At 40.4% G+C, this 12076-nt stretch overlaps 1 protein-coding gene across 1 annotated transcript in view; it reads right to left on the bottom strand.

Annotated features, from left to right (window-relative positions):
* Positions 1 to 654: 654 nt before the first annotated feature.
* The window catches only part of LOC124556433, a 189774-nt gene continuing 178352 nt past the window's right edge, over positions 655 to 12076 (bottom strand). The window contains exon 5 of the mRNA XM_047130388.1: positions 655 to 1053. Coding sequence (XP_046986344.1) covers positions 949 to 1053 — 105 coding nt within the window. The 3' untranslated portion in view covers positions 655 to 948. The remainder of the gene's footprint in view (positions 1054 to 12076) is intronic.

Here is a 12076-nt window from a genome sequence, read left to right as displayed (position 1 = left end):
GGTGTGTATGTATACTGTTCGTAATATTTTTACTCTCCGTGCAGCTACAAGTACTCATTTAAAACTTTTATTTTGCGCTGTATGCCGTTTGTTAATATCCATATTACATGTTATTTAGCACGAGGATAATCCATATAACGCTGAAAGAAGTCTGCTTTGTTGGTTCTAAACTTCAATATTGAGTAATGTTGCTGTGGAAAGTTTGCAAGATGATGTCTCCCTTCCCTCGGATGTGTTGCGTTTGTATCATTTCGTTTTCTACTACAGCTCTCAAGTACTTGGTATTTTTAGGTACAGTCCAAATTATGAACGGCAGGCTGCTATTCGTTTCAAGTGTTTTTCTTGTAAATAGCGTTACGATCGTCTGCGCTGCCTTACATCCTAAAGAAAAGTATATACATCGATTCAGGGCATTTTTCTGTGTTTCCACTTTTCCTTTCAACTTTAATTTTTCCTTAAATTGTTCTATTTCTTTATTTGGGCGCCAGGGACCGCTTGTTCTCGGGTCATAACCCCGGCAGGCCCAACCAAGTTACGACCCTGCTCAGTTCCTCGATGCCCTCTTCTGTTCTAGTTTAAGCCATTGTACTCTAGAGGTCATTGTATCTGCTATTACTAATTTCTAATTTAACTAGAAATGAATCAAAGGCCTGATGAGTTTTGAAGAAAATTGCTGGAATATTTATTTTTCAGTTGCTAACAAATTTATTCAAGCAGCTTCTGTAGGAAGTGACACATTAGCTTCTACAGACTTCGGTTTATTGAAACTCTGAGACAATAACGTGAGAACATACTAAGTTTAAAGTAAAAAAAGAACTGGGTACCTACTGGTGCCCTGTATTTGCTATGTAGTTATTAGTGTCTGTGGACTAAATTAATATAGAGGTTACATTGAAACAAACTTTACGCCCTAGACATCTGTAAAAACAAACTCGTTTGTATTTAGAATTAAAATTTTCGGCTTGAAGATTCCCAACATCCTGCACGCCTTATAAGCGTCATCTTCAGAGGAAGACATTCTTCTGATCTGATCTTGCCATCACTTCTTCCCTCCTGGAACAAAAAGACCAAAAGACCACGTCACTGAGTTAAAAAAATCAATAAAATAAATTACACATGAACACAGATCCTTTCTCTCTCTCTCTCTCTCTCTCTCTCTCTCTCTCTCTATCTCTATCTCTATCTCTCTCTCTCTCTCTCTACCTATCTCCAAAGCGTCTGCATGAACACAGACATGTGATGTACAGAATGACGAGACAAGGGATTGGGAGAATGGAGGCACACATCATATCAGTAGAGAAATTCACTATTTTATTTCTGTTAAGTTTGTGAAATTCAGTATTCACTCTCAGATTCTAAGGAAGGAGAGGGAAATTAGGACCCTACATTCCATCTACGGAAAGGTCATTAGAGACGATATGAAAACTCTTTATGGGGAAGGATGCGGAAGAAAATGGGCTGTGTCTTTTGCAAACGGTCCATTCCGAAATTTGCTTTAAATGATTTGAGGAAACACGGAATGCTTTAATCTGACACTGAACGGCCACACAGGGATTTGAACCCAAGTCCTGCTGAATACGAATCCAGTGGGTTAACCACTGTGCAACCCCTCTAGCCATGTTTAGTGGGATGAGGAAATTGTTCGCTAGTAACAAACTTGTTGGTTGGTCAGGTTGAAATTGGTTGCCTTCTTGGTACTTTCTGCAGTGTTCATCCCATGTTCGCGAGAAACTGCGTTATCAAGTTAAAAGGCGGTTTGTGAAAAAGTGTCTCCGAAAACCATTCACAGCGGGAAAAAAACCTAGTCGACACCGCGGGCATTGTGACAACATGTAATTTCAACAACGTGATGGTCTAACAGGCGCTATGCTAATTAACAAGAGTGATAGGGCACAAATCGCAGAATATCTGAGTGACCACCATCAAACGTTCATTTCTGAGGAAGAGGATGTGGAACAAAAATGGAAAAAATTCAGAAACATCGTCCAGTACGCCTTAGATAAGTTCGTACCGACTAAGGTCCAAAGCGAGGGGAAAGATCCACCGTGGTATAACAATCATGTACGAAAGGTACTACGGAAACAAAGAAAGCTTCATCATAGGTTTAAGAGTAGTCGAATCATAGCTGATAAGGAAAAGCTGAACGAAGCGAAAAAGAGCGTAAAGAGAGCAATGAGAGAAGCATTCAACGAATTCGAACATAAAACATTGGCAAACAATCTAAACAAGAACCCTAAAAAGTTTTGGTCATATGTAAAATCGGTAAGCGGATCTAAATCCCCTATTCAGTCACTCGTTGACCACGATGGCACCGAAACAGAGGACGACCGAAGAAAGGCAGAAATACTGAATTCAGTGTTCCGAAACTGTTTCACTGCGGAAAATCGTAACACGGTCCCTGACTTCAGCCGTCGCACGGACGCCAAAATGGAAAATATTGAAATAAATGATATCGGAATTGAAAAACAACTGCTATCACTTAGTAGCGGAAAAGCATCCGGACCAGACGAGATACCCTTAAGATTCTACAGTGATTATGCTAAAGAACTTGCCCCCTTTCTACCAGCAATTTATCGTAGATCGCTGGAAGAACGTAAAGTACCTAGCGACTGGAAGAAAGCGCAGGTCGTTCCCATTTTCAAGAAGGGTCATAAATCAGATGCGAATAATTATAGGCCTATTTCGCTTACGTCAATCTGTTGTAGAATAATGGAACATGTTTTGTGTTCTCGTATTATGACGTTCTTAGATAATACAAATCTCCTTCATCATAACCAACATGGATTCCGCAAACAGAGATCATGTGAAACTCAGCTCGCCCTATTTGCCCAAGAAATTCACAGTGCCGTAGACACTGGCGAGCAGATTGATGCCGTATTCCTGGACTTCAGGAAGGCATTTGATACGGTTCCGCACTTATGTTTAGTGAAAAAAATACGAGCTTACGGAATATCGGACCAGGTTTGTGATTGGATTCAGGATTTCCTAGAAGAAAGAACACAACATGTCATTCTTAACGGTTCAAAATCTGCAGATGTAGAGGTAATTTCGGGAGTACCGCAGGGAAGCGTGATAGGACCTTTATTGTTTACAATATACATAAATGACTTAGTTGACAACATCGGTAGCTCCGTGAGGCTATTTGCAGATGACACGGTTGTCTACAAGAAAGTAGCAACATCAGAAGACTCGTACGTACTCCAGGAGGACCTGCAGAGGATTAATGCATGGTGCGACAGCTGGCAGCTTTCCCTAAACGTAGATAAATGTAATATAATGCGCATACATAGGGGCAGAAATCCATTCCAGTACGATTATGCCATAGGTGGTAAATCATTGGAAGCGGTAACGACCGTAAAATACTTAGGAGTTACTATCCGGAGCGATCTGAAGTGGAATGATCACATAAAACAAATAGTGGGAAAAGCAGGCGCCAGGTTGAGACTCATAGGAAGAATTCTAAGAAAATGTGACTCATCGACGAAAGAAGTAGCTTACAAAACGCTTGTTCGTCCGATTCTTGAGTATTGCTCATCAGTATGGGACCCTTACCAGGTTGGATTAATAGAAGAGATAGACATGATCCAGCGAAAAGCAGCGCGATTCGTCATGGGGACATTTAGTCAGCGCGAGAGCGTTACGGAGATGCTGAACAAGCTCCAGTGGCGGACACTTCAAGAAAGGCGTTACGCAATACGGAGAGGTTTATTATCGAAATTACGAGAGAGCACATTCCGGGAAGAGATGGGCAACATATTACTACCGCCCACATATATCTCGCGTAATGATCACAACGAAAAGATCCGAGAAATTAGAGCAAATACGGAGACTTAGAAGCAGTCGTTCTTCCCACGCACAATTCGTGAATGGAACAGGGAAGGGGGGATCAGATAGTGGTACAATAAGTACCCTCCGCCACACACCGTAAGGTGGCTCGCGGAGTATAGATGTAGATGTAGATGTAGATGAGAGTGCTAGAATTTGAGGTCGGACCATCCTGTTATAATTTCTGCACAAAAGCAGATTAAAAGTGCATCGAGCGAGCAGAGCAGCGGATGAAAAGAAGCTACCAAAGAGGCCTACAGGACCACCATGGCCACGAAGAAGAAGGAAGAGGACCTCCTTTTGGATCTGGAAGGATTGCTGTATTGTTCAGGGATCGCTGACTAGAGGTATGTTTAACTTAACTACAAAAAATGTAACCCACAATTTTAAACGCGTTTTTCTCGAAACTGTATTTTTCAAATTGGCGGGAAACATAATTTTAGAACGGTGCATACGATTTTGATCGGAATTATGTAATACTTATGCAATGACTGTGACGCGTTCTGAATATTTAACTGAATAGAAATGCTTAAAAAAGTATGGGTCACTTAAAATTAGTGACAAAGCAATAACAGCAGCAACGGATCAGGAACCTCTGTTGTAACAATTCTATGTCCAGTACCTCTGTCGGTTTCCATAGTGGACGTTAACAGTGATTCCGTTCGAATGCGTCGCCCATCATCATTCCTCATTACACCGAACTACGCAGTATCTCATCGATGATATTACCCAACCTTCTTTGATCCAATATCCAATTTGTGGAAGATTAAACGTTTGCAGTTCTGAATTGAAACTGATCATATTGTTGAGGATTATGAATGCATTGCTGTGTAGTATTCTTAAAACACTGGAAATAATAGATCATTCATTTGTGCCCATCTTCTGAAAATATTGTAATCGAGTCAGGTACTTTTTGGTACAGAATCTTTAAAAAATATTTATTGGTTTTAATAAAGTCTTCTACCAGTTTCCAAAAATGTTTTAAATTTTTCAGTTAAACTTAACACACAAACTTAAGTCTCAGTAGTAGATGTGGCTTTCCACAATGAATGTGATGGTCAATATTTTGAGGTTCAAGACCCTACTTACGCATTAATATCTTTTTAAAAAGTATGTTGTGAGTAAAAGTCAACAATAATAATTAACTAAATTTGCATTTCAAAAAAACTGTTGTCCTCACAAAGCACCCCTCCCCCTCAGTAGTACACGTTACAAGTTCTGTACCCTGCCTGCACATTAGTACCTCTTTAAAGATAAGTTTTTCGGGAAAAATTAAACTTTTGCAGTTTCGAACTGAAAATAATCATGTTTTTTAGGATTATCCATGCATTATTGCATATTATTTTTAAACTACTGTAAAAAATAGATCATTCTTATAAAATTCTGTGAATTCAATCATTTGAAGAATATGTAAGTCGTTCTTCTACAGTACAACATTAAACCTCGCAAACGCATTATTGACTTCCTCAATTTGTGAAGCTCTTTTTATTGAATAATGTTGTGTCTAGACAAGACAGCCTAGACACAATGAGAGGAAGCCGAAAGGCAAGCGCTTAAACTCACGCAGGCTGGCGTGAGGTCTGAAACAGGATACGTAATGAATGCTATAAAGAAAAGTACGTAGCTTCTGGAATACTTAACTTTAATCCGTAATTGTATAACATCGCTCTTGTACAGATATAATCTCCATTTCAATATACTTGGTGATGGCGCCTTGCTAGGTCGTAGCAAATGACTTAGCTGAAGGCTATGCTAACTATCGTCTCGGCAAATGAGAGCGTGATTGTCAGTGAACCATGGCTAGCAACGTCGGCTGTACAACTGGGGCGAGTGCTAGTACGTCTCTCTAGACCTGCCGTGTGGTGGCGCTCGGTCTGCAATTACTGACAGTGGCGACACGCGGGTCCGACGTATACTAGCGGACCGCGGCCGATTTAAAGGCTACCACCTAGCAAGTGTGGTGTCTGGCGGTGACACCACAATAAACCATCCAGTTCTTCTGAAATTCAGAGGTTCTAGGCGCTTCAGTCCGGAACCGCGCTGCTGCTCCGGTCGCATGTTCGAATCCTGCCTCGGGCATGGATGTGTGTGGTGTCCTTAGGTCAGTTAGGTTTAAGTAGTTCTAAGTTTAGGGGACTGATGACCTCAGATGTCAAGTCCCATGGTGCTTAGAGCCATTAGAACAATTTTCTGAAATTGTAATGATTTGTTCGTCTGTTCATGTACATCACATCTATCGATTTCCGTCACATTCAGATAATTCCTTCATGATGCCTCTTTTTTTTCTTATAGTGTATATTTCATTCCTTACGTTTAAACAAATCATTTCACAAAACATTTGACCAGCTTCTTTCGTTTTCTTAATTAACTTCCCACTGTTGTTGGCGCAGATAATAGAGGCACTCTCCGGTGTTCGGATACTTTATATGCATAGAACGTAGGTTAAAAATATCCGAAATTCATACGTAACTATTGTTTCACGCAACGGGAACAAAGCGACGTCTATCGGTATGCGATTAAGCGTGGTTACTCTAATGACGGCCAACTTTTCTAATTGCAGATCTGACATTATTCCTCGTAAGTAAATAAATGTTTCAACGGGGAGACTGTCTGGCACTTGTCACAATCACAATATGACGACATGGCCAAATGGATTTTGAAGATCTTCTTGATTTCTCATTATGTTACCATATCATAGTAATCACTGTGAACGTTCAATGAGAATATCGGTTAATTGCATTCATGCAGACATTCATCCAGTTCCTTGCTAGGCATTTCGTTATCTGAACGTTTAGTAGAAGAGAAGTTCTTAAAAGTATGAATTGGATCCTGTTTAGCTCTGCTCTAAGCAATACGTATTGTAATATTCTATTCCCAGTAATCGTTGTGAGAGGCTCTGCGGCTGCATCATTAGAAACAATGGCTGCATGATAGAGTTCTCTGTTGCCGTGAGAATTTAGTGCAAAATGGCGTTGACATTATGCGAGGGTTACCTTAAAGTCCTCCAAACGTGACATGTCGCTTCCGCAGAAATACTTCGTGGTATTATATTCGGTGGAGAGTAAATTGCTGCAACTGCGTAAAGACGTATCCATTAACGAAGAGTGTTCTCTGTATAACATCTAATCCATTCATTTTGTTTTACCTGATCTCGGTGCCAGCTAGATCTGCTCTACTTTTCCAACTGGTAAAAAGCCGGAAGTCTTACATAAGTAAACAAGGGTCGTGAAAGCCTAAATTGTATTATTAAGCACGTAGTTTGCGGCTTTTCACTCTAGCTGCTTCCGTTAAGCTACGTGACGCCACCACTGGATGGTACTGACTTTGTGGTTCCTGCGAAACGCTATCACTGCCGATTTATTCATGTTGAGTAGTGCCTCCCTGTTTCGTTGTTCGTATCCGTTGATAAACTTCTGAATGTCTGTTATACCTTATAAGTTGTGAATAATGGCAATCACATTGTCTGCGTACACTTGGACAATTGTTTTAATATTTCTAAAGCAAGGCAGAGTGAATTTTTCTTAATAGCGGTTCCGTCGCTAGAGCAGATGTGGTGGCGGACTGCGGGCATACCTGTTGCAGCGCTCTTCTAATGGCAATTTGTTGCGTGTCGATATGGTTTACTATGGTTAACCCCCCCCCCTCCCCCAATTTGGGTATCGCTGTCCTGGATGTATCTATCTAAAAGCTGGCAATAACCAGTCTCGGTTACATATTTAGATTCAGTTTTGTTATAGGCATTCTCTTACAGTTAGTCTAAAACGGCAACCCGTAATTTCAAGGAATGCAACCAATGTTTCTATTAGCGGAATGAACGTATAACATTAGCCTTACTCCCTGATGAGGCCCCTGGATATAAGGACTGACATCTTTGAGATTACTGTTCTATAGGCACGTGTAGATCTTAAAGTCCACATTTAGAAGCTTAACCGACCAGTAGTCTCTTATACAGGGTGTTCGGAAATTCCGGTTACAAAGTTCTAGGACTTGTAGAGGGGAGTGAGTACGTAATATTCTGATAGGCACCCATCTCTGGCAACTTCCCATTCCTTTCTACGTCGGTTTCGATTCAGATATGTAATGCGTCCACGCCTACTGAGGGAAGGAGAGAAGTCTCAGAGTAGCTTGTCCTGGTATGCAACAAGGAAGATAAGATGACGTGTACTACGTCAGACGATCACCTAATGTCACTCAACGTCTACTTTGCTGTTCGTTGCTGGAACTCCCTGGAAAATAACTAAATAATCTGTGTTTATAACTCCGCAGAAAGAGTAACGCTTCTTACGTTTAAGTGTTAATACAAGCAAATTTGCTTACGCGATAAATGGATTTTTCATTATGTTTCCTTTCGAATTGTTGCCAAAGCATTGTACTGCGTCACGCATTTGTTAAACATGTCAACTGAAACCGTCCTACAAGGGAAACTGTACGTTCCCGGACATGGGTCCTTATTCAAAATGTTGTGTACTCACTCCTCTCTACAACTCCTAAAAGTTTATAACGGGATTTTACGAACACCCTGTAGAATGTGTCTGGAGAGTATAAAGAAAGTCACATCTTCTTTAAAGACCGAAGAGAAATCTTGTCCTGCTAGAAGCTCCATAGAAATTTTCGTAAGATTTCCTCCCATTGTTATTGTTGTCCACGGAATAGTCTGATACAGTTCTACACTCTAGTCTATTCTGTGAAAGTTTCTCCGTATCTCTAGAACCTACATCAGTTTGAACCTGCTTACTATGAATTGGTCTCCCAGTACAGGTTTTATGAACTCGTTACGGAATTAACTATTCTTTAATGCCTCCGCACAGGTTTGAATTCACGGTACGATTTAGTAGCTCTTCACTAGTTGTTTGATCTACTGATATAATCTTCGAATTCTTCTATAATACTACGTTTCTGTAAATTCTATCATCTTAATGTCTGTCATGCTTGAAGCCCACTTTTGACTTGACTGCATAAGGTTACATTTCAGACAAACATTTTCAGACAAAACTTCTTAACACTTAAATTTGTATTAGATGTTAAAATGTTTCTCTGTTATATGAAATTCTTTCTTGATATAACGAGTCCGTATTTTTTATGCTTCTTGCTTCTGCCATCGTCAGTTATTATACTCCCCAAATAGTAAATTTCGCCTGCTACTCTCAGTGCCTTATTACTACTCTAATTCTCTTAACATCACCTGATTTAATTCCACTACATTCCATTTTTCCAATTATATGTCAATATATCCTATATGTTTCCGTCACTATGGCCTCTGTGTCCTGTGACTTGTTGGACGGTGCTAACATTACCATCAAATGGCTTCCGTGATGGAGAACGCTTCCAATACGTTATGGCTTTGCTGTGCTATCATGTGGTGACCCTGGTCCACCTGCAGCCGTCGTTTATTTCATCAGCTGTGATTTCAGACGTGGAACACAAGGCTTAAAAGTGACTGAAAATGAGTTGGTGGACTTCTGCCTGCGACCTGCTTGCATCACTTTACTCGCCCAGCAAGTATGTTATAATTTGATATTTGGCACATTTGCATTCTTTTATGACGTGAGGGATCGAGACTGGATAGTAAAATTTGAACTCTCTCCCTCGGCCATGTGGCAGTTTGTGTTGATAATTTTGGACTGATATCTTCTAACAGTTACCCTTTATTGGGATCTCGTAAGGATTATATTAATCTTGGAAAATAAAATTTCACAGTATTGTTCAACCAGGCAGCTACGTCTAATAAATGTTTTCATTAATTACATAATTTTGCGCTTGGCTAGGCAAACTCACCTATTGATGTCACTATCAAATGTTGAGGAGACCGTGATCATGTGTTGCCACTGAAATTTAAAGTACGTATATTATTGTGTGAGTCTCAATTTAGCTCACAGGACACGTCCCAAGAATATCTTTTGTTTTCGAAGGATTATGAAGTGCTAGATTTGTTACCGGTAGAGTCTATCATCACGGGAGGATTATGGAAATGCTTCGTGAACTCAAACTGGAATACAATCTTCTTAAAATAGTGCTGCACAGCTTACGTCAAAGACAATTTGTTGTAAATAACCACACGAAGCTGCTAAAGTTATTAATCTGCACGATAAAGGATGACAGCCAAAAACAGTTGCAGGATAAAAATTTATTAAAATTTCTTGACCAAGGTTTTGGTTCATATAAATATACCTTCATCAGAAGTAAATAATCTGAAATTACATCATGTAATGGACATTAATAAAACAATTATGCCAAAGGCGTCGTCAATAATTGAGACATCTTCTCCATTTGTACAACATGACTATCATACCTTAATCAGAAGTAAAAAATCTGAAATTACATCATGTAATGGAGATTAATAAAACAATTATGCCAAAGGCGTCGTCAATAATTGAGACATCTTCTCCATTTGTACAACATGACTATAATATTTTAATAAATTTTTATCCTGCAACTGTTTTTGGCTGTCATCCTTTATCGTGAAGAAATTCAACAGTTGCTGTTGCAGCCATGTTTAAAATCTTGTTATTACTCTGCAATTAGTTCCTACTTTGAGCGAGACTATTAAAATATTTCATGGTTAATGCAACATGTCCATAATTTTATAATGCTATCCGTGATTTCTGACCACCTACGGTGGTTAAAATAGTTCCATCATTTACACAATCCACGATTACACTTATCGCTGTGCGAATATGTGGTCCGTATGTATGACATGGCAGTCAAGTTTCAGCTTTGTGTGGTTATTCGCAACAGATTTTGAATGCCAAATAGGGATCCCTGGAGGGAAGAAAACGTTATTTTCTCGAAACACTATTGAGAAAGTTTAGAGAATTGGCATTTGCGACAGACTGAAGAACGATTCTTCTGCCATCAATGCACATGTCATGTAAGGGCCGCGAAGGCAAGATATGAGAAAACAGGGGTCGTACGGAAAAAATAGGCACCCGTTTTTCCCTCGTTCTGTTTTGAGTGGGACAGAAAAGGGAATGCCTAACCGTGGTGCAAGGTACCCTCCACCACGTACAGTAGGAAGGCTTTCCGAATATATATGTAGATACAGAGATTAAGGTGTTTTGTTTGCATTATTTGTTATTTGTCAAAGAAACTGGTAACAGTCTGTCACCTTGGTGGCCATCATAATTTTCCACTTAATATCAGTAGTCATGAGAATGATGTGAAGACTTTGGCTCTAAAAATGAAAATTTTAATTTCAGAAAAAGTTTGGGGGAACGACGCCAGAATATGACATTGCATTGGACTCCGTCCGAACAGGCCTAGTAAGGCTGAACGGTACCGACCGACTGCCGTGTCGTCCTCAGTCGATAGGCGTCACTGTATGAGGATATGGAGCGGCATGTGGTCAGCACACCGCTCTCCCGGCCGTTGCCAGTTTTCGTGACCGTAGCCGCTACTTCAAGTCAAGTAGCTTCACAAGGGCTGAGTGAACCCCGCTCGCCAACAGCGCTTGGCAGACCTGAAGGGCCATCCATCCAACTGCTAGCCAAGCCCGACGGCGCTTAACTTCGGTGATCTGACTGTTGTAACCACTGTGGCAAGGCCGTTGACCATTGTGTTGGGGGAGGGGCTAATTCCATATGAGAGGGCCGAGTGACATGACTCAAGTTGCAGAAATGCGGATCCCGACATTTTCCTCTCCATTTTTTTATATTTGTTTTTGTAGGTTTGTCTTTCTGTGTGCGTGTTTTGATTAAATAATATGATTAACGATTAAATCTCCAGATGGATGTATAGGTGTTGAAATCTGTCTGTGTTTTAGTGCTCTAATATATACATGTCTTTTCGTGTTCTTTCTGTTTGTACAAAACGTATGTGAGGCGGAAGACTTATCTAGCCCACTACTGCATGAAAACCATACTGAGATTGACCAGTAGAACCGATTCTTTACGATCTTAAGCCTAATCGACATAGCAGTCGGCTCCGCAACATGACAAAAAAATGGTTCAAATGGCTCTGAGCACTATGGGACTTAACATCTGAGGTCATCAGTCCCCTATAACTTAAACTACTGAAACCTAACTAACCTAAGGACGTCACACACATCCATGCCCGAGGCAGGATTCGAACCTGCGACCGTAGCGGTCGCGCGGTTCCAGACTGAAGTGCCTAGAACCGCTCGGCCACACAGACCGGCGCGACATGACACTCCTGAATCAAAAGTCAAACCGGAGTTAATTTTCTTGTTTGGAATTTACACTAAACACGAGGTGTCAGTTAACTATTAACTTCCAGAATGAGATTTTTTACTCTG

Source organism: Schistocerca americana, chromosome X (assembly GCF_021461395.2).
Source record: "Schistocerca americana isolate TAMUIC-IGC-003095 chromosome X, iqSchAmer2.1, whole genome shotgun sequence".
Classification (NCBI taxonomy): Eukaryota; Metazoa; Arthropoda; class Insecta; order Orthoptera; family Acrididae; genus Schistocerca; species Schistocerca americana.
This window is presented reverse-complemented; position numbering and strand designations above follow the sequence as displayed.